General features: G+C 36.1%; 1 protein-coding gene across 1 annotated transcript in view; it reads left to right on the forward strand.

The window, feature by feature from the left end:
* The first annotated feature begins 366 nt into the window (after window positions 1-366).
* LOC120532245 (sodium channel protein type 1 subunit alpha-like) overlaps window positions 367-24199 on the forward strand; it is a 112272-nt gene continuing 88439 nt past the window's right edge. Inside the window, exons 1-10 of the mRNA XM_039758095.1 lie at window positions 367-385; window positions 2823-3026; window positions 3591-3651; window positions 4843-4987; window positions 6451-6639; window positions 10402-10522; window positions 11244-11488; window positions 15465-15650; window positions 18592-18759; window positions 22000-22182. Coding sequence (XP_039614029.1) covers window positions 367-385; window positions 2823-3026; window positions 3591-3651; window positions 4843-4987; window positions 6451-6639; window positions 10402-10522; window positions 11244-11488; window positions 15465-15650; window positions 18592-18759; window positions 22000-22182 — 1521 coding nt within the window. The remainder of the gene's footprint in view (window positions 386-2822; window positions 3027-3590; window positions 3652-4842; window positions 4988-6450; window positions 6640-10401; window positions 10523-11243; window positions 11489-15464; window positions 15651-18591; window positions 18760-21999; window positions 22183-24199) is intronic.

The raw sequence follows: 24199 nt of genomic DNA on the forward strand, positions 1-24199 counted from the left end.
TAAATGAGTACAGTAGCAAAATCGTAAATAGATCAGCCAGATTTTGTGATCATACTTTCTTCCCCTAACATTTAGTTAAATACAAGATTTTGTGTAGCTTCTATTTAAATATTTCCACTTAAAAACAGTAATTTGATATTGTCAATATATTATACAAAATTTTAAAATATAATTTTCAGGGGGTTTTTCATTTTGAATTTAATGAACGTTGTGAAATATCAAAACAATTCTAAAAATATTATTGCTATTGTGAGATTATATTCCAGTGGTTTCCACCATAAATGTGTGTTTCTCTTCAGTTACCTGACACTGGCATTTCCTTTCATTCCTGGACTGTCAGCCCTAAGAGCTTTTCGTGCCCTAAAGATGATATCACTTCTACCAGGTAAGTACAGTTAACAGTTAAAGCTCAAGTGTTTAGTGTTCAAAAATTAGTTTTTTGAATACATTGGTGAAATGTGTTATTTGTGTATTATTTATTTTGTATGATGCCATTTACAATAAATGACTTCACTTTGCTATATATATATATCTAAGTTAGACACAGCAGATCCTAGATACTGCACCTATATAGATAATTAAAAATAGAAATAAGGTCCCATATATTGTAGATTTCTACAATCTTATTTACATTGTTAATAGCCTAAACTGTACACGTTAGCCATTTTATTGTCCTTTCCACAGTCATTTCATCAAAAATTGTAGTGAAATAAAAATAAATAGTTAAATAGTTTGTCAATATTCTTCCCTATATACTTAATAATATTTGAATTTATTATAGGTATGCACATTCTTCTATTTGGATTTAGTATATAACTCAGGGATGAGTGAACCCAGGACCATCTTGGGCAACACATGGGCATGCTGGGCAGTTGCTCAGGGGCTCCACGAGTTTAGGAGTCCTATGCTAATCTATGTATTTTGTGACTTGTTCAGTGGTTGTGTAAGTAGGGATCCCAGTGCACTGCTTTGCCCAGGAACCGATAATGCTGTTAAGATGGCCCTGAGTGAACCATGGCTTTGCCATAAGTTTGGCGAAATCACAGAAATGTTCAGGAAGTTAGCCAAACCCCACAACATGCATTGAAGTCAATGGGGATGGATAACTGAACTAGTTCTGAGTAGATTAGAATTGTGCAATGATCTTTTAATTGTTTCTGAGGGCTACGGAAGTGCCTTACAACTATGCTGGACCAATCAGTAAGTAAACAAAATCTAGATCACTGACCATGACCTGAAGTTGGTGTTTCAAGTTAGCCATACAAGTAAATCAAATAAGGCATCTCAGGAAGATCAGTGGCTGGATGTAAAAGATTAGAGGCTTAAGCCCCTGATATGACACCACTGACTAGAACAACTTTTTTGTTTCCTATGAATCTGTGAAGATGCTTTGCATTTTTTCTTCCATCAAGAAGAAAGAAACATGTTGTAAACAGTAACAAATCTTTCATTATTATTATTTCACGGGGTTTCCTGTGTTTTATGATAAGGGAGGGTTCCTTTAAAGCATATTTTTAGATTGTAGCTCGCCACATGGCTAATTACACATGCAAATTAGCCATCATTGATTACTGCAATGTCAGTGCACATGGCTAAGCCAGCACATAGGGATTAGTGTTATATACCTGGTGGCAAAATTTATTATGGTCATCTAATGTACTCCCCAAATGAAAATGCTGCAAGTTTTATTAATTTATTATTAATAATAAAAAAAATAAATAATACTAAAGTACTGATAAGCAGAACAGCAAAAATCTTATATTAAACATGTGTGAAAGTTATGCACATGGCTGCTACACCCCTGTGATATCATGTTGGCCTCGCAAATCATCACGGGGAAAAAGTTTGCCTTAACCAGACACATGGCAAATTTAAAGGAAAATATTTAACAAACAAGGTCAATGGTGAACACAGCATATTTGCTGTAAAATATGTTCTGGTGAATTTTGCCGATTAACATTATATATAATTTATAATTCCTGGCAGCCCAAGGAAGCAACAGAAAATTGTAATTTCTGTAATATAATTATTATTTTTTTGCATGTTACTAATTTACTTTATAGATTGTATAACATTATAGTACAAATCATATAACCGTATGTTTAACCAACTGTTAAAGGGTTGGAATTAAAATGAGTGCAAAACTGATACAGTAGTTATGGAAGAGTATTTATTCCAGTAGTGTCTGAGTATGGGACAATCCCAAAACATCTGGCCCAGTGAGACAGGTACCTGCTGAGTACATTTTGCATAGTCAATGTGTGCAATATAAAGATTTAATTTAAATTAAACCATTATATGCATACATTGATGGAGAATATATTTTATTTGCAGGTAATTTATGTGAAATTATGATTGAAAGCGTCTCAAATTACAGTGCCTTATATTATTTGCTTTAACAGTATAGATTCTACTGTAGATAATGAAAGTCTTTTGTGAAAGTCAGCTAGGTTTATTTTAACAAAGTCTCTAACTTGTACATAGTAAAAACATGTGCTGATGTAAAGCTATATTTCTGGCTTTCCTGTAATAAAACAAATCGAATATTAGTATATTGCAGGGGTCTATCATGTTTGCTGTGGTTTTCATTAATGAATTGCAATTCATATAGGCATGCAATTCAAAACATTGTTGCCTCTTTTTGCTGGAATATTTTACATTTTTTTAATTAATTGGCATAATATAAAACAAATATTGATTATGTAAAAGAGTCCAGCACTTAAAACTAATGTGTGATCAAAAATAGTCTTAGAATTTAGCTCTTTTATTTTGCAGATGGATGTTATCTTAAGTAAACCATTAATGTATGTTATTATCCCTAGGTCTGAGGACAATCATCAGTTCTATTTTTAAATCTGCCAAACTTATGATGGAGGTCCTTTTGTTGATGTTATTTGTGCTTCTGGTCATTACACTCTTTGGAATACAGATATTCAAAGGTGTTCTGAAACACAAGTGTGTGCGAAATCTGGATCCTGATGTCAATGTAACATATGAACAGTGGCGCAGCTTTGTACAAAACAAATGTAATTATTTCCTACTTCTTAATATGCATTTATAAGTTGTAGATATACAAATAATTTTATTTCTCCATTGCTGTTTCCTAAATATGGTTGACAACAACAGCAAGCAAACATCCTCATTTGTTGATACATCAAACAGAGATATGGTTTTTTTTTTTCCTATTTTGATATTCCTGAGACAATTCATTGAGGTAACAACATTGTTAAGCTCTGTGGGTTGCCTCCTAATTTTTTGTTTTTACAGAATATATTTAGCATGCAATTGTAGATTCAAGCCCATGGTCCACGGTGCAAGCAGTGAATTGCCAAGGCAGACCAAATCACTTAAAATATTTTAATTTTAAAGTGATCAGCAAAATAAAAATGAATGAGTTTAGTTTGGAAAAGCTTAAAATAAGATTAACAACTTAACTGGCTCAAGGACTACTGCATTTAAACACTATTTTTTACAAGATGTGTGCTTCAATATACAAACATATTTGACTGGAATTATCTTATACTGTTCTCTACTGAAATTTTCTAAGGAAATATGATAATGAGTAATGTAATGATTTTTTCGCTTTTTAGCCAACTGGTTAGTACAAGATGACATAGACATTAATGTATGTGGAAATGCAAGCAGCACAGGGTGAGTTCTTTCATTTTTTTTCCTCTAGTCATAAATTGTGCAGAAGAAGAAGCAAAAATCTAATGTTGCTACATGAACTTGAAATCCATATGAGTGACTGAAAATCAGGAATCTTTTCATATTAATTTATACTTAAGAGTATATATATTTTATTTAAAAATATATTTAATTGTGGATTTCAAAATATAAGCATTAATTGAAGCAACAGCTGGCACCATTTCTTGAAAACATGCATAGATCAGACGCCCTGTACATGAATTTTTGAATCTCCATCCATTCACTATCTGAATCCATTTATTAAAATTCCAAGTTGTGAGGAGCAGCACTGGACACAAGACAAGATGCAGCCTTAGACAGAATTTTAAAACATCACAGGGCACACCAGAAGAATTTAGATGTCAATAAATATTTTACATTAACAAATTCAGGGCATGACCTAGCTCTGAAAAGGGTACCAGAGTGCCTAGAGGAGGCTCATACAAACTTGGGGAGAGCATACAAACAACACAGTGGAAGTGACAAGAATGGGAGATAGCTAAGAAATGTACCATGCAGGAGGACCTCATTTTGTAGTATGTGAGGGGTGCAATGCTGCCATCCAGTGGTCTTTTACTCCTATATATTACAAAGCATCATGTGTTAAATGTAGATGATACAAATTAAAACACACAAACATATTCCTTTATAATGCATCTCCAAATGCTTAATTAAACCATATGTTTGTACAGCATTTGAATATTTTTATAGACCACATCTTTCCAAAAAAACATAAAAGTTAGTTTATTTGGCAATTAAAGATTGGACTAGGGTGACTTTAGGTGTATGCAAGATGCATCCCTGAGATGAACTAGTGCCCTGTCCAGGTCTGTTTCCTGCCTGGCACTCATGACTCTGAATAAGACTGAGCAGGTTTAAAAATGTCATGACATACTGTAGCATGTCTCATCTTCCCACAATGCAAAAGATAAATGGCTGTCCGAGGATGCATTCTGCCATCAGGTGGTTTTTGGTGGTATTGCATAAATGTTCCTAACATTCTGATAAAAATTCCAAAAATTGACGTGTAGAATTTAGTATTGTGATTGAAAAGGAGAGCATACTATAGAGATATGTAAAAGATAATTACTGTATTGACATTCACTGATTCATGGTAGAGTATGGCTTTTACTCATTGTCTTCATTTTTCATTAGGAGGTGTCCTGCCAATTACACCTGCCTTTCAGATGTGGGTCTCAACCCAAACAGTGGGTTTACATCATATGATCATTTTGGATGGGGTTTTGTTACATCTTTTCAGCTTCTTACACTTGATCGCTGGGAAAATTGTTACAATCTGGTAAGAAACTAGGTAAAAAAAAATCAATCACCATCCATCCATCCATCCATCCATCCATCCATCATCCCATTTTCCAAACTCACATCCTGTGATATATTTTGTCTTGTTATTAAGTTATTAATTAGTATTAAGGATTACATGAATCAGGTGAGGCTTCACAATGTTTAAAAGAGCATTTGAGACATTCATGTACACCAGTAGGCTTAACACTGACTGATGGCCATTCCCCAGGCAGGCAGAATTTCTGTCTTATATGTTTCAAAGGAAACTTTGTAAATAAATGCTGAACTGACAGCTGATCTGTCTACTCTACATCTCATATCTGTGTTTATATAGTCTTTAGCTGAAAGGAGCGTAACCTGTTCTAATCAGAAGGATGTTCCTGATGATGCCACAAGATTTTAAGCTGATGTGTTATTTTAATCAAAAATAATGTTAAGGAAAACCTTAAATGACCACTATGTGCAATAACGAAACTAGTCTATATTCAGAAAGTGCTGTAATTTGAAGCAAATATTCATTAGAGGGCTAGAGTTTTGAGGGTATTTTCCGTTATATGAATATTCTGTACATTTACCATGTTTGCCCTGGAAACCATGATAAATATTTCCAGTTTAGGGAGAAATCAGTGTACTATGTAATACACTGGCTCGTTCAAAAAACGCACTTGTGTCCAGGTAAAAATACAAAACAGTTGTTTTTATTGCACGTATTCTTGGCAATGGTATGAAAGACAGTTTGTCTTGCCACTCATACAGGAATTAATTTAAAGCATTTTTGTTTCTTTCCACATTACAATACATATATGTTTCATTTCCTGGTGAAAGTAAATTAACTTTGTGTGTGAGTGTAATATTGGTTTGCTCGAGATGCTTATTGAGGATTGAATTCCTACCTTTTTTGCATAGCTGCATCGGTAGGCTCCATCTACCAACAACTCTAGAAATGAAGTAAACTTATTTCAGCAAGTGGATGAACGAATGATTTACTAAGATTGATTTTTAAAAATCTGGACACACTTAGTATTTGTAAGACTACATACTATAACACATTGTATGGGCAAAATTTTATCTTTTTTATTTTATATATTTTTTTTGCTTGCAAGGTGTATTTCACTTAAATTTTTAATCCTACCATTTGTTTCGTTAGAAAAACACTTCTACACTTTACAGAACTTGTTTAATCTATATTTCTAATGATGAGCACATGGCAGAATTCAGTCCCCTGGATGGATCAACAGTCTATGGCAGGAAATGCTCGCATACACACCCACACTCAGCAGGTCAAATCTGAGTCTTCAGTTAGCTTAACACACTTGTGTTTGGGGTGTTACAATAATAATAATAATAATATTGTTGTTTATATAAACAATTATTATGATAAAGTTTCAAAGTAACATGTATCCAGATGATTAATATATGTATTTTGTGATATCAACTAGGAGTTATTTTTTTTTATTTCAGATTCTTCGAAGCAGTGGACTATATTATGTTTTCTTTTTTACTGTGATAGTCATGTTTGCTTCTTATTATGTTGTAAATCTGGTGTTGGCTGTGGTGGCATCTTCTTATGAAAAGGAATTCAAGAGGAAAGAAAAAGTTAAAAAAGAGCAAGACGAAATTTTAGAACTGAGAAGACGAAAAGAAAAAATGGTAAACAATAATCTTTACTTTTGTAAAGTTAAACATCCCTGTCTCTTTTACTTTTTACTTATCAAAAGCAAACTTAGCTAAAAGGAACATTAGATTCCATGGCATTCCAGGACCCTTATGACATGGAGCTTTACAGCAGTGTACTCATGAACTTTGTAGGTGTATGTGACCTGTGTTACTGTATTTATAAGTGCACATGTAGAAAACAGAGTTTTAGTCAGCTTACCTGGAAGCCAATGTATTAATGTAATGTCTAAGGTCAAATTATGATGCTTCCAGCTTCTAGTCAGATTCCCTATTCTTGTATTTAGAAATAATATATAATCTATGAATAAATAAATAAGCATTATAACATTTACTTCTGCTTGATTTTATTAAATGAACTGGCATTTTTCTGCATATTAAAATGTCAGTTTTGGGCGGCACGGTGGCGCAGTGGGTAGCACTGCTGCCTCACAGTTAGGAGACCCGGGTTAGTCTTCCCCGGTTCCCCCTGCATGGAGTTTGCATGTTCTCCCCGTGTTTGCATGGGTTTCCTCCGGGTGCTCCGGTTTCCTCCCTCAGTCCAAAGACATGCAGGTTAGGTGCATTGGCGATCCTAAATTGTCCCCAGTGGGTGGGTGTGTGTGCGCCCTGCAGTGGGCTGGCACCCCACCAGGGGTTTGTTTCCTGCCTTGCGCCCTGTGTTGGCTAGGATTGGCTCCAGCAGACCCCCGTGACCCTGTAGTTAGGATATAGCAGGTTGGATAATGGATGTATGAAAATGTCAGGTTTATAATTTCCCTAGTTAAAATTTCCCCAGTTTAAATTTAAATTAGTATTTAGGTTTAAATTAGTATTATTTGTCTAAACTATAGTTCAAGAGAATTTTGAATTGTGAGTACTTCCTTGATATTTGCTGGTTTACTGCATATTAACAGAATTAAAAAGATTTATTGATACATAATTTTCTCTAATCCACTATTTTATCTCACTAAAGCTCTTATTTAATGATGTAATGGTATCATGCAAAATTAACATTATTCTGAATTACATGTTCTAATGGCAATATATAAAAAGAAAAGAAATTGATCCCAGTTCTGTATCCAAGGGACTTAATATTTAACTGCATACAGAAATGAATGTACTACTGTCATCAGACTTCCTTACATAGTGAAAGTGATTTAATAAATATTGTGACAGATATCATTCCCTTGAACCCTGTCCAAGACTCCAGACACCAGATAAAAGTCCAATAGTTGACTTTATTTTTATGTCACAGTGCACAAAGCACCCTCTCCTCCATAATACTCTGTGGCATGCGGCTGGGGGTGGAGCCCAGCCGGGACGCCCAGGAGGACCGGAGGAGGGCTTGTGCCTCCTCCAGACCACGAGGGGGCGAACGCCCTGGTTGTGTTGGGGCCCAACCCTGTAGGGGCCTGTGGCACCGCCAGGCGGCGCCCCGGTGCCTGAAGAACCCTGGACCTCAGCACTTCCGCCACACCAGGAAGTGCTGAGGGGAAGAAGACTGGGGACGCCCAGAGGGCTTCTGGGTGCGCAGCCGGCACTTCTGCCACATGGGGGTGTGTCCGCGGTTGATTGCTGGGAAGCAGCAGAAGCCCATCCGGGTTGGGATAAAAGGGGACGCCTCCCTCCGTTCATTAGCAAGAGTCGGGTGGAAGAGGACAGAGCTCGGAGAGAGGAGTGGAGGCGGCCAGAAGGAAGACATTTAGAGACTGTGAGGCCTGGACTTTGTGGGATCGGTGCTGGAGGCACTGGGTTGCACGTAAATAGTTGTAAATAGTGTATATAATAAAATAAGTGTGTTGGGTGAGAAACTGTGTTCCGTCTATCTGTGTCCGGGTCCAGTTCCACAACTCATTCAAATCACAAATATACACAATAATACTCTCCACCACTCCCAGACGTGTTGCCCTCCTACCACCCAGCTCAGCTTGCCATCTGGGAGCTCCCACAGTCCTTTTATATTCCCAAGTGTTCCCAATCCCCAGTCCATGTGATTCTTTAATCACTTCCGGGTCAGGTACAAGTCCTTTTCTTCACCCCGAAAGTACGGCACTTCTGCCGTTGCTCTGCCTATGACGCACTTCCGGATTATAGGGCACATATGACTCTTCTGTCCTAACTGCAGCTCCCTCTTGCAGCCCCTGTGGTATCCAGCAGGGCTGTATATAAAAACTATGTTGTTCATAATTCCCTGCTGGTCTTCGGGGCACCTCCATACTGCAGGAAGGGCTCCATCTGGCGGCCTGGGGGTATTGGCCAGGATGACAAGTCGGCCAAAGACCACAATATGTAAATTAACTAAATTCTCACATCTTTGTAGCAAAATGTTGTGGTTAAAAAATATCAAAAGCAAAGCTTAAATCTAATTTTAAAGACTCAAGTTGTATTTATTGTTCAAGGGTAAGACATTTTAAAGGGACAACAGAGAAGACTGAGACTAAACATAATAATGTTATATCACCCTGAATGCTTTGCTTTCCTTAGTATTTGAGACTACCCAACCCTAGCAGAAGATTTCAGATTGAGTGATATGTAAACCATGGCCGTCTCCTCAACTATAAGGAAAGGCAGAAGAGTGTACCGAGGACACTCTCCACCAGAAGTAAAAAAGATGGGATTAATAAATAAGAGAAATAAATGAAGCTCTCTGTGTTCTATTAGCTTGCAGTTTTTTCCCCTAATACTGAAATATCCCCCTCCTAAACCTTTCACATTCCCGGTATTTCTCAGTCTCTTGGCACTGTGGTTGTGACACTGACAGCTTAATGATTTTGCCGTGTTTTACTTCAGAGGATATTATAATGTACAACACAACAAGAAACAAGATAAGGCAACAGCCAGAACTCAAAAACTGTTTTTTTTTTCAAGACATGATTTGAGTAGTGGGCGGCACGGTGGCGCAGTGGGTAACGCTGCTGCCTTGCAGTTAGGAGACCCAGGTTCGCTTCCCAGGTCCTCCCTGTGTGGAGTCTGCATGTTCTCCCCATGTCTGTGTTTTCTCCGGGTGCTCAGGTTTCCTCCCACAGTCCAAAGACATGCAGGTTAGGTGCATTGGCGATCCTAAATTGTCCCTAGTGTGTGCTTGGTGTGTGGGAGTGTGTGTGCATGCCCTGCGGTGGGGTGGTGCCCTGCCCGGGGTTTGTTTCCTGCCTTGCGCCCTGTGTTGGCTGGGATTGGCTCCAGCAGACCCCCGTGACCCTGTAGTTAGGATGTAGTGGGTTGGACAATGGGTGGATGGATGGATTTGAGTAGTAAGAATACAAACTATTTTAACAACTTAAAAGTTGAACGTGAATTGTATATTTGCCGAAATTCAGGTAGACTAAAATGTCCCTGGGTAAATCCTTTGGAAATGTTCAAAGAACCAACAGAATATCAGTGCAAAATAAAATAATGTAATTTTATCATTAGCCTTTCTTGCCAGAGCATAGCAATAAAAAACATAAGACCCTTTTGGTTGTGTGCACCATCTTTAAGCACTCCCGGATTATAGCATAGATGTTAGTGTACTATGCTGGTTTCAAGATGGATAGTTGGTTATTTACACATTTTTACAATTTTCACACGTATGTTGATGAGAACTGGCATAGACACCTTTTACTTTATTGTCAAAAACTGTAATCACAATAGCTTTAACAGGAAAAGGAATGCTTTTTGAATTAAAGGACAAATACTGTAGTTTGCCTTTACTGTAATTTATAACTAAGAATATATACATTTTAATTATTTTGTTAAAAATGTGTTTTTCCTTGGCAGAAAAAGAAAAACACCCTTAATCCAAAAGAAAGATTCCGTCAATATGGACGTCAGATGACTAGAGGATTTTCAATGGAATCTGTTCTTACATGGGCAACTGAGCTTTCTCATTATAGTGCAGGTATGCAACTGATAAATATAGTATTGTGTAATTTTTACATGACAGCTTTACATTATGATCTAATACAGTGCAATAGTGAAAAAAATAGTTCATGCACAGTTTGGCTTACAATGTATTATGTGGCATCGAATCCTCTTTGAAAGTTTATTTTGTAAGTCAGTCAACTTAAATTTCCTTAATTAGACTGAAAATACAAAACAAGCATATCAATAAAATATACTGTGCATTACATTGCAAAATCATTGAAAGCCCATAACATAAGATTGTCAAATCCACTTTAATTCAATTCAAAGTCACAAAGGGCCAGAGCCTATTCCAGCAGCACTAGTGTCATAGTTAGTTACTTTACATTACATCAAAAATGCATTTTTTGGCAAATTGCTTTGTTTTTTTATTTCCAGTATTTCCATATTCATTCATACTTTTTATGTTTAATGATGTCAATATAATCCGATCTTTACATTAAATAAATTGATTTTATTAGTATGAGTGTGTGCTGCAAAGGATAGGCACCCCATCTAGTACGAGCCACTGATGAAAGCTATTAGGTCTGATTCCTTTTCCTTGTAAGCTTGTAAAGAAAAAAAAACAGGTTCTGAAATGATTAAAATAATTAATGAGTTTTTTCTATAGGTCCGAACTTCCAATGCACCTTATATATCATACATTTTTGGATTGTATTGTGAGTGCTTAAATTAATGAATGACTGTATTTCTTTCAGATGATGAAGAACAAACTGAAAAAAATCCAACGTTTTTGGAGTCTTTGAAAACCAGACTCAATGAAAAGCTGTGCTCTTGGACATGTTGTGCTCCCTACTTGAAGATGCAGGAAGTATTGAAGAAAATAATGACACATTCATTTTGTGAAGGATGTATTATATTTTGCATCTTCCTCAATACCATCCTGCTGGCAATTGATTACTACAAAGCTCCTTATTCTAATATCTTGAATCAAGGAAACACTGTATGTTTGTTATTATTATTATTCATTTTTTAGCTATGCTTATTTTCTGTATTATTAGCAAAAAGAAATAGCATACCTGTTCCAGCTATGTCTTAAGGGAGTCCCCAAGTAATAGCTTAAAAATCAACATTTATATCATTTTACATGAAAATGTCTTTATGCCAATTGAATGTATTCAAATATTAATTCAAATATCAGAAAGTGAACAAATATACAGGATACTTAATTTATATACATATGAAACATGATTTATATTCTGTGCCAGATATACAGAAACTTGGTGCTGCCTAGGAACTGGAGGTTAAAGTTAATCAGAGTTCTACTTTGTCTTCGTATTTTATATGACAATGATAAAAAATAAATACTGTTTATGGTGGAGTTGCATATTTAATCTAATTGTACCATACAATGACAATAAATTAATTCAATTCAGTTCAATGGAAGAGAGCGCAATGGTTATGACTGGCTTCTAAGTCGATTTAGATTTTCAAAAGCTATCCTCTTAGAGTTGTGCACTGCTAGAATACTAGGATGATTAACTGATAACTGATTTCAAATTGACTTAAAGTTTTATTGTTTGTTTATAAGGCCTTGCTTGGTGTCACCCCTAAAAACATCTGCAATCTTCTTCATCCCCTCTCAGGAACAAGAGTTTTGAGGTCATCTGCTCAATTACTCTTTATAGTTCCTAGTTAAAGTTTAAGGGTGATAGGACTTTTTCAATTATTGCTCCAAGACTTTGGAACGATCTGCCACTCCATATATATCAATCAATCAATCAATCAATCAATCAGTCAACATTTATTTATATAGCACATTTTCATACAAAGGGCGACACGGTGGCGCAGTGGTAGCGCTGCTGCCTCGCAGTTAGGAGACCCGGGTTCGCTTCCTGGGTCCTCCCTGCGTGGAGTTTGCATGTTCTCCCGTGTCTGCGTGGGTTTCCTCCGGGTGCTCCGGTTTCCTCCCACAATCCAAAGACATGCAGGTTAGGTGGATTGGCGATTCTAAAGTGTGTGGGTGTGTTTGTGTGTGTCCTGTGGTGGGTTGGCACCCTGCCCAGGATTGGTTCCTGCCTTGTGCCCTGTGTTGGCTGGGATTGGCTCCGGCAGACCCCCGTGACCCTGTGCTCGGATTCAGCGGGTTAGACAATGGATGGATGAATGGATTTTCATACAAAAAAATGTAGCTCAAAGTGCTTTACAAAATGAATAGAAAATTAGAAGACACGATAAAAAATAAACATAAGTCAACATTAATTAACATAGAATAAGTAAGGGTGGACAGAAAAAACAAAAAAAAACTCCAAAAGCTGGAGAAAAAAAATAAAATCTGTAGGGGTTCCAGACCACGATCTACCTAACATATCAGATCTTCTCCTTCTGTTGAGATTTTAAGACTTGGTTAAAACCCCCACTTTTTCTCTTCTGCCTTTTAGGGTGGGTAAGGTCATCAGGAGAGGGAGGACAGATATTCGATAGTTTTTAGTACCTGTTTTATTAAACTAGTTGTTTTATAGTAGCCTTATTTGTTTCTTTGATACAACTTGTGCTTTATACATAAATGATTGATTGATTGAATGATATCATCTTTATGATGAAATGCATTAAAGCATATATATTACATTTTACAAATAAATCAACTTCTTTTAAATAATGTACACTTAATAATTAAACATGTGGGGGCATAGCGGTGCAGTGGTAGCGATGAGCTGGCACCCCATCCAGGGATTGTTCCTGCCTTGCACTTCTACGCTTGCTGGGACTGGCACTCCCTTGATGGATGGATAGATGGATGGATGGAATAATTAGACATGTATAATGAAGATTTTTCAATGTTCCTTAAAGGTTTAGAAGAATCAGCATTCTAAGCTTGCAGCTGGTTTTTCATTTATTACATACGTTTATTATGCGGCAATTGGTTACGTGAAGAAAGAAAACAGAAAGATAGGAATTAGGGGTTGGTTTGACAGACACAGTACTGCTGCAACAAATTATTCCATCCAGAGTGATGTGCGTCACAGCAGGCATCTGCTTAACTCTTTCAGGGCTGATGTTGACTTTTGTCAATAGGAGGAGCTGACGATAATCAGTAATCATCTGTAAACCATGACAAAACCAACTGTTTATGTTATAGTTAGACTATTATTGGTAGAAGGAAGGTTAGCTTCATTGGTTTTGACCGAGATTTTCTGCGCTCTCGTGAGTAGCAAGGCGCAGACAATGGCAAAAAGGGCACTGATATCTGGCAAGAGATCAAAGCAAATGCGTAAAGCGAAATACTCCATGGATGACGTATTGCCTGTTCTCTCTGAATTGTACTAAGACTTGTCGGACTCTGATTTTGATACAAGCGATTGGTCCCCAACTAATCATGGTGCTAAACAGGTTCATGTTGCTGACACAGCCTATGAGACTGTTTGCCTGGGAGGACTGCCACTTAACAATGATTAGAGGTAGAAACCAGATTGCAATGCACTGTGACCGTGACCGCTGCTGCTGCCCCATGCAGCCACGTGAACACTGCCTGGCAGCTTGCCTTCCATACATTCTTGGCAAACTGGCAGCAACAGCATGCAGCAACAGACGTTTTATGTTGATTTCTGTGTGAAGCCATTGCGTTTCAGAAAACTATGTTTTTTGGAAAAAATATTCAGCCCTCAAGCATGTAGCAAATAGCGACTGGGTCATGGAACACATGAAATATGAAGCATTTAATGTGCTACTGTAGTTATGATGGAATTTGAAAACCTCTATTAAATTAAACATCGAATTTAAGGCAAAGTTCACAATGTTCTACTTTAATAACAAAATAAACTAAGAGACTAAAGTGGAAATTTCAACATTAAAGTCGACATTTTGACTTTAATCTTGACATTGACCTTTTTTCTTCACTGTATTCCTATTTTTTTTCTTCTCTGTAGCCCTAATATGCTCACTCAAATACTTGCCTTTTCACGTCAACTTTGACATACGACCACATCCATCCATCCAACCATTATCCAACCCGCTATATCCTAACTACAGGGTCACGGGGGTCTGCTGGAGCCAGTCCCAGACAACACAGGGCGCAAGGCAGGAAACAAACCCCGGGCATGGCACCAGCCCACCACAGCAATATGACCACATCTTTTTAGAAATTCTTTTTTAAACATGCTTTTCCCATTATCTTTTGACAAAACACAGAATGGAGGAGATTGTTTATATTTTTTTGCATAATTAAATGTGTAAAATTCTGGTTGGATTCAGGGTGGGGCTGTAAGCGCGTGCATGTCCGTTGATTGGTATTTATAATGGGGAAGTGCATGGAACTTTGCTTACACACAGTTTTATGCATTTGAATTTTTTTGTGCGTACACACATTTCTGTTTTTGTCCGTATGGCATGTTTTAATGCAGATTCTACACACAGCATTATACATGAGGCTGTTTCTGCCTCCCCAGTTTCTGCCATCTCCCCAAGTTTAGTTTAGGTTTTGTGGCCATGATATATAAAGTTGAAGGTGTATTTCTGAGGTTGTATGACAAATCTATAGTATTGAATTTGTTTCCACCATTTTTTTCATGGATTCCCCATTTGTATAGGGGAACCCCACAGGCTACGTTTAGTTTTAAAATCTTTCTCCTTTTGGAAACCTTATTTAATGACTGCCCATATGCTTTATTAGGGAGGTGTCACTAGGATGCATTTTTAAGAGTTAGCCCTGGTATGCAAATTTCTTCCCCATGGTAAGTTCAATGAGCGAAATTTTAGTTTGGAGCCCAAAGTTTGCTATTAGGAAGTTTATTTAATGACTGTGCCTGCACCCTATTCTTCCTGGGCTGTGCAGGGTACCCTAGCTAGCAGAGGCACAAACTTTATATTTTCACTACAGATTCTTTACAGCTGCAACCATTAGGAATTTTGACTGCCATGCTATGTACTTTTTGTACTGAATATGTACTTTTTGTCTGTTTATATGTTTCTTTGAAATGCAGATACTGACAGCAATTTTTGCCATTGAAGCTTTTTTGAAGATTCTGGCATTTAACTTGTTGCCCTACCTAAACAATGGATGGAATGCCTTTGACTTCATTATTGTTTTGCTTAGCTTTGTGGACTGGGGGCTTACTGCTGCAAATTTCAAATCATTTGATATCAGTGTCATACGATCCTTCAGGATGGTAATGCTCTCTAAATTACTCCAACTGAAATATAAATGTACTGGACTAGTAATTACTGACTACAAAGTTGGGGGTCTCTGTTTTTTACTTTCTGAGAACAGAACCTTGCCTGATTTGCTGTTCTTGACTGTGAGCTGACAGTAGATATGAAACATGAACACTTCTTCTTTGTTGTCGTATATGTAATGTTACTAATTCCTTTTGCCTTGCTGTACTCTGGCACTCCATATTCATCTTCTTTCCTTGTTTCTTGCACAGCTAACCAGAGCATTTCATGCTACCTCCTCTCACATAGTGTAAGAAAATGCCTTCCTTATCTTATAAAGCCTGACAGCTTCTGTGTCTGTTACTCTGTCATCATATAAGTCTGCAGGCATTGGGGTATTGAACACAACTAGAAAGCTTGTTTCTGTATCAAAAAAGGCTGCTAAGAAAAACTGATTATTTGCTGTGGAGAAGATGACTTCTAGATATAACAGCACCTAGATAAGACAAAGACATTTTTTTCCATTTTACTATTGTCATATTATACAACTGATTTGACCGCCTTGAAGAGGAACATCATACAGCCAGTAGGTCCAAAAAAGATTTCTGTTCTAATATTGAAAGAGCTACAGGTTTTGCACTATAGAAATAACTATCTTTCAAAATAGCTTTCAGTTTCCAAACCAGTGGCTGATTGCAGTAGTTGAGAGATTATATCTCTATTATAAAAAAAAATCCTGGAGAGAAACAGTAGGGCGATGAGACGTGATCTTCACATTAAGATCACAGAAGACACTTAAAAGACCCGCGAGACTAAAGAGAATGGCCACAGAGCGTCTTGCAGGGACCTTAAACATGAGACATTGTGCCAAGAGATTGACCCACTACCATCTCGCAATGACATAGAACATGAGATTCTTACAAGACACGCAGAACTTACAACCAAATAAGAGTACGGGCAGCAACACACTCAGTCGTGTTTTGGCTTTGAGCACACACAGACCCAGGGCTCTCAGCGCATATTAAGCATATAAGGACAATACGTTATAGATGAAACATCGACAACTAAGCGAAGAAGAAAGCAGCACGGAGACAAGAGACTCAAAAGCATTGGAGAGACAAAAAAGAAAAAGAATAATTTAGGTGCAAATTCAGAAAATAAGGAAAGCAATTATCAGCCCGGAACAAGTGGAATTGAAAAAAAAAAGCACGTCCAATCCAGGACGTTGGCACTATACACATGCAGAGCAGGTTAGAGATTATGAGAGCAATGGATTTCAAAAGGCTCACAAAAAAAAACGTTGGTGCAATACACATGTAGAGAAAGTTAAAGAATATGAAAGTAGTAAAATTAGAAAGTATAAAAAAAAGAAAGATCGCAGTAGCGCAAACAAACAGAAATTATTACTCGAAAATGGAAAAATAATCACCACGGACCAGGTGTCATTGAAACAAAAGCAGGATAAAGCGAGGTCAGAAATAAAAGTAAGAGTAGAAAACAAAGTAAAACGTTATAAAGAGTTTAAAAACAATGGGGCCAAACACATGCAGAGCAGGTTAGAGATAATGAAAACTGGAATTCAAAACTCAGAAAAAACACAGGCGTGAAACACATGCAAAGCAAGATACAGAATATGAAAGCAGCAAAAAACGCAGTGTCAAAACAAAGAAAGTAAACATTGCATTAGCGCAAACAAAGATAAATTATTACTCGGAGAAATAACGAAAAGGCGAATAGAGACTGAATATATGGACATATGTGATATGTCAGAAGTATCTAAATATTGTAAGGCTTTGAAGTTTAAGTCAAGAGAGTTTCAAAAACGTAGTTTACCTCACATGCAGTTATTGGTTACTTTACAAAAAAAAATTATTAACTGCTGATGATGTAGATCGTTTTGTCTGTGCTGAAATTCCAAACAGAGAAACCTATCCTGAATCATTAAACACGTCTCACTGACCTCATTAAAAAGATTCAGCACATTGGGACTCCAAAGATTCCAAAAATTGTTTTTACGGAAGTTTTGAAATAAAAGTGAAACTAATTAAATAGCAACAATTCAAAGAAAAAAAAATCTTAAAAGTGTGTATCCGGAAAAACAAAAACGGGGGTTGGCGAGCAAAGCAAGCAGGGGGCAAAGCCCCCTAGTCTTTCTTAATTAAAATTAAACCAGTCTTGGAAATTAAATAGTTTCCAGAAGTCAGAGGCAAAAAGAGGCAAAGATACCAGGTGGAGATGCAGGAAAATGCATCCATTGAAGATGCAGGAAAGACACTGGAGAGTGCACAATAAAATAGTGCACATTCCCCAACCCGGTAACTGCTGGCAACGGGAGGCTGCTGTTGAGACCCCTACAGGCTTGTCTGGCCATTTGGTTAAAAATAGGCCAGCAGCCTGGCAAAGTTTCCTGAGACTGTCAAAGGGAGACCACCCCAGGGGCTTTGTAAGGCTAGGCCTGACCTGGAGGTACTTCAGGGGAGACTGGAAGTGACCTTGAAAGCAGTCTGGGTATAAAAGAGGACAGTGGCCAGTGCTTCAGTGAAGCTGAAATTGGGGGGAGTGTGGATAAGAGTTCATTTGGCAGGAGAAAGGAGAGGACAAGAGGTGTAAGAAGGGAGAAAGTTAGACGATGTAGACAAGGGAAGGTGCAAAGGGTCTTTTTATTTTTGCTTTACTGCCTCATTTTGTTGTGTTTTGTCTCCAAAGTTCTGTAACCCTCTTTATTCTGTTGTAATAAAGCCTTTGTTCCCTTATAGTTTTAATTTATTTGCCATTCTTTGGGTTTGGTTTGTCCAAAATAACACACTAAGCATTTATATTATACATTATTTAATCACTTATTATGAAATATTGCTATACATAATTTTATTGTTAGTATGTATCCGCATCAGTTGTATTTATAAATGATTTATACATGATAGACACTAATATCACTTTATGTTCTTTTTATTACAGCTTAGAGTCTTCAAACTTGCAAAAAGTTGGAAGACTCTTAATGTTCTTATCACTGTTATATTTGCATCTCTGAAGGAAATGGGAAACCTAACAGTGATAGTTGTCATTGTGATTTATATTTTTGCTGTGATAGGAATGCAGTTGGTTGGTAAGGATTACTTAAATAAGGTACAGTAAACCAGATTTTTTTTTCATCTGTGTTCTTTTAAAATATAAAATATATATATCTGTAGTACTTGTCAAGCTGCTTGGGCATATAGGGTGACAAAATATAACAGGTGCATTACCAAAATGCCATTTTAAACAAATCAAACATTTTCTTTTAATAGGACAGACTCTTTGTAGCATGGTAACATATCACAATTGTAATACATTTCTTATTTTAAATTGTTTCTAGTAATATTTTTTATTGTTAGAGAAGGTGAAAACTTAGAGAAATGTTTCTGTTAGAACATTAGAACAATCTAGACAAGAACAGGCCATTCAGCTCAACAAAGCTCACCAGTCCTATCCACTTATTTCTTCCAAAAAAACATCAAGTCAATTTTTGAAAGTCCCTAAACTCCTAAGTTTCTACAAGACAGTGTACCTAAATTAATAAAAAGAAAACAACTTTAAAAGATTAATAGGATAGCTTTTTAAAAACATCCTTGAATAAAAAGAAAATAACTGAAAATAAATAGGTTAGCTTCTTAAAAACATCCATAAAAATAAAACATTATGCTGATGTGTTTCTGTCCACCCTACAAATATTTTAAAAATGACTAGATAAACAGTCTGAGCTCTGCAAAGATGTTTCACCACCATTTACAGACCTTTACATGGTTGATTGATAGCCAATGATTGATAGTTGAAACCACCCAAAATTCCTTTAATAAAGAACTAGGGGGATTTGCCGCCTTCTCGCTTCATTTGCAAACCCCCGTGACCGCGCTACACGCTAGCCTCTTTGCAGTTCTGTCGCTCACGCATGAGGATGCGGTTGTACAATTTAAATAGATTTTTTATTTTCATGGGAATTGTTACATATGCATAATAGAACTATTTTACATTACAGCGAGTAATTAACCATATTAAAAAAGAGTAAAACATAATTTGAAAGTAAATTATGTTTCATGTTGCGTTAGAGTTGATAATACAATTTCGTTCTGTTTGGCTTTGAAATTAACATGCAAATACATTTTAAACTTACACTTTTACTTTAAAACTTCATTAACACATTTTTTTTTAATAAAATTTACATTAATATCGCTTTGATTTTTAATTCTGTGTTTGGACTTTCATCATGACAACACAACATATAATTCTGTGATTGAATTTAGTTTTTTTCTCTCTATTAAATAAAATTACTTTTTCGAATGTTTGGCTCTGAGATTTGTTAATTGTCTTTGCAAAAGCTATTCTAATGGGAAACTGTTAACATTTTAATACAAATGGCATATCAAGATCTCCTTTGATGTGTAATGTTATCCGTGGAAGATGTACATTACCTTTCTTGGATACATCCCTCTTTCTACACTAATTCATGTGGTGGAAGACCAGATGTTAACGGTTGCAGTTATTCTTCGGGATATTGTAAGCTGATGTTTTCATGTTCTGCACTATCACCACCAACTGTTTCAGCATTGTCTATTGATACGCATTTAACCAATTTGCTGTGTAACTGATCAACATTTGTGCCGTTAATTCGTTTGACTTCATCGTTTCTCGCTGCTAGGATTGTCCGGGTACTCATTTGTTCTGTTGATAACCCTTCGGGATGAAATTCTTCAATAGGATTTGGACATAATATCTCTTCTTTAATTAGAAACTTAAAGTGAGGAAATTGTTAAAATTTGTAAGAGCTGAGAGAGCCGAAAATGTGTCTGTCAAAAGCATTCACATGAATGAGAGGTGAGATTACTGTGTTTGTTGAAAATGATTGAGGGGAGGGCATGACTTGAAAAAATCTCATGGCCAAGGTCTGAACTCGTGGGACTTGAAAAAATCTTCAAAAAAGTAGTCTCATTTTCCAAAAAGTCTTGTCTCGTCACAAAAATATTTTATTATAATAGAGGGCTTTATGCGATTGCAGTTTTTATATACACCAAAATGAAACATTAAATATGTGTAACAAATATTTTGAATATTCAGTTCCTTTATGAAAAAATAAATGGTGCATTAAACAGCTTAATTTCTTTGCAGAGTCTCATATTGTCATTTTCTTTTGATTATTCCTTTGTACAGATTTTGTTTTTTCCACTCTTATATTTATTAACATATCAATAGTGCTGTTGGGAAAGATATGGAATCTTGAGACCTTAAATTAGATTAAGCGGGTTTGAGAATGTAGTTATTTTTTTCTTAAATAATACTCATTTATTTTTTTTTAGAAATCTTTCCAAGTGTATATTTTTAAGGGTCATGTTTCATTCCTTTGATTATGAAAAACTGTGTAAATTTGAACATTGTATTTCACTGATGTCTGATCTATCCTGGCAATGTACAGGAGTTTGAATCATTTAATTTTTTTATATATATATTTTTAAACATGTCTATACAAAGTGAGTTAACTCATACAGATGATATTAAACATGATTGATGGTTATTACTCTACAGATATATGTGTCATTCACACACATTAAAATACTTTTTATTCACTAAAGCAATCCTTTTTCATTGTTGAACTCAACAATTCATATTGTTTTTTTCTGTAACTTGTTACAGCAAGTTGCATTTCTCAATTTTCCTGAGCCAGACTAATCAGGAAAAGGTCATAATCTGTGCACCTTAGAAGAACTGTAGGAAAACATTGAGCCTCTTTCCAGAAAAGATAGAGAGTGCTTGTGGCACTCAAGAGAGTGAATATTTTATTGATTTTTCACTTTTTTCCTACATTTTTTTTTGCTTCCAACTTATGTGTGTTTTAGTGAATTAATGCATTAGGAATGAGGACTTTTTGACTGGTCCTCATACTTTACATACAATCACATAACATGACATTCTAAGGCCCATTTATTCCAAATAAGATTAATGGAGCGGCATTGCGTTTGAGGCTCAGGCTTCTATTGCTGTTTGCAACTTAGTCATTGAAGAGATTCCAAATTGATTTGTTTCTCTAAATAAATATTCTACAATTTTGTTTCTGAAGCTCAAAATATGTAATTGTCCATTTTGCAGCACATACAGTACATCATTTTTACTGAATAATGACTGATTAACTTGTATCACTCCATCACTTAATTTATCCACATCAAAAATGAAACAATCTTAAAAGTTCTAGGGCACAAAATGAATTGATATTTTAGTAGACAGTTAGTTAGTTGGTTAAAAATGACACCTTGTTCTACTTTGCTTAATTACAGTAAGTTTGAGTTAGTTGAAGCCTGATATTTAATACATTTTTTTTTTTACAATGTGCTAATGTAGGCTGCCTTTCCTGATAATCAAGTCCCTCGTTGGAATTTTTTGAGTTTCTACAAATCATTCCTGATGGTTTTTCGAGTTATTTGTGGCGAGTGGGTAGAGCCCCTTTATGACTGTATGCGCTGTTCAAGGATATACTTTTGTATTCCTCTTTTCTTTGCCACTTACATCATAGGAAACTTTCTCGTAAGTATGTTTCTATTGTTTTTTCAGGAAATGTAATACTTTTTATGTTATTACTTTTTAAAGTACTGAAAGAATAAAATAAAAATCTATTTAAACCATAATATCATGTGTTTTAAAGAATAAGTTATATATTTTTGAAACCAGTATTTTTGCACTGTTGTGTCATACACTCGATATCCCCAGACCCTTGTGCTTTTAACTTAAACTGTATTCATGGATTTAAAAAAAGTCTCTTTCAGTGGCTTTTAATTGCAGCCAGTGTGGCACCCAAAAAACACATGAAATGTCAGTCTTAAAAACTCACTTAATATGTCCACTTTAAAACATAAAGATTTTAGAAAACATGCCTTTCATGTGTTAGAGATATGTTTATGAAGTTGGAAAGAATTTTTATAACAGATTCTTCATACTGTCTTTTGTAGATGGGTGGGTATGTACATGTTGTCTTCTTCTCTTCGGATGACCAAGTCTTAAACCACTCAGCCATTTTGGTGCGGAGACACTATCCCTCACCTCTGTCACTCCGCTTTTGCTATGGAGATGTCCTTTGTCTTCACAAAAAGTGTGCTCCCCTGAGCTTCACACCAACCCCGCTTCCCAAAGACAAAGCGCAATATGTGTGTAGTGCAGGACACAAGTTGAGTGCTACTAATGGGACATACACAACATTGGCAACATAAACACATCATGCTTTGCAGAAGTAAATAAAAGATATAAATAATAATGTAGTGAAATGTGGTGTTAGTGCATGTGACTCATAAAGATTTTATCACTTGCTGCCCTGTCAAGGATCAATAGGAATTTGTGTCAGTTAGCAAGTTGAGCAAAGTGAAAGAGAAGGCAAGAAGCATGCAGGCAGAAGGCGGACTTGTTTTAGTATTTTAGAGATGTCCTATGGCAGAGATAAGGTACTGTTTATATCAATCAGAATAAGAAGCCAGGCGCACACAGTATCAAGTCAGGGTCTGTACAATCTGTCTACTGTTTTCTCCTTAACTGATGTAGCAATATTTTAATAAAGGTGGTCTGAATATTTTATAATAACACCCCATTGTTTGAGGTATTAATTGTCAAAATCAATAGTCACAATAAGACAGAGACTAATTATGGACACAAAGTGCTGACTGGCATATTGACAAGGCTCTTTGAAATGGGGATTTTAAATCATTGTAATAAAAGAAAAATCAGAATTATGACATTTATTTTCCATTTGCTTTAATGAGAAGCTTACCATTAAACAGTCAGGGATCTCAGGTTTAAGAGTGAATGGGACAGAATCAGATACAAAATAATACTTTCAGGGCACCAGAGAAACGCTTAGAAAAACTACTCCAAGTACACATGTAAATCAAAGTGCAGAGCAGTAGGATCAAAAAAAAGAAGAAGAAAAAAGCTGCATTGGCAAGGTGTCTAAATTTGAAATGTATTTGAATAGCAGCATTCGATCTGACTGCCCTAGTTCAATTGAACGTACTCTGGTGGATTTTGCTTGTTATGTGAGTATTGTATTTCTTTGGTTTTATTCTCAGGTTTTGTCAACATATGTTATTATGTTTATTGGATTATTTCATCAAATTTTGTTTTGGGAATTGTTTGCTTTGGATTATCTTTTAGCCAGGTTGTTTTTGTTTATTTTTTGTTCATGTATTTTTTTTTCTCTTCAAACAATTCCTAATCATAATAATAAAGATTTTTCATTGCCTTGCTCTGTACAAGCCAGGGGTTGATAGCGATCCTCTCCCTAATGGGATATTTTCAGTGTATTTTTCAACTTTGAGTGATAAATGCTATAGTCATCCACTCGGCCAATATAGGCAAAATATGTGAGAGGCCTCCAAGAATAGCTTATTGAAGCAGAGCAGAATTCTCAAATGCCTGTTAAGAAAGGGTGCACCCAAAAGGCAGTCTGATCTTCCAATCTAGTGGCTGGCTTTTTCCTATACCATGTTAAAATATGCTTTAAAGAAATATACCTTATAATTCCAAAACAATCATACATAAGCTTTGCAAGTGGGAT

Source organism: Polypterus senegalus, chromosome 7 (genome assembly GCF_016835505.1).
Source record: "Polypterus senegalus isolate Bchr_013 chromosome 7, ASM1683550v1, whole genome shotgun sequence".
Taxonomy (NCBI): Eukaryota; Metazoa; Chordata; class Cladistia; order Polypteriformes; family Polypteridae; genus Polypterus; species Polypterus senegalus.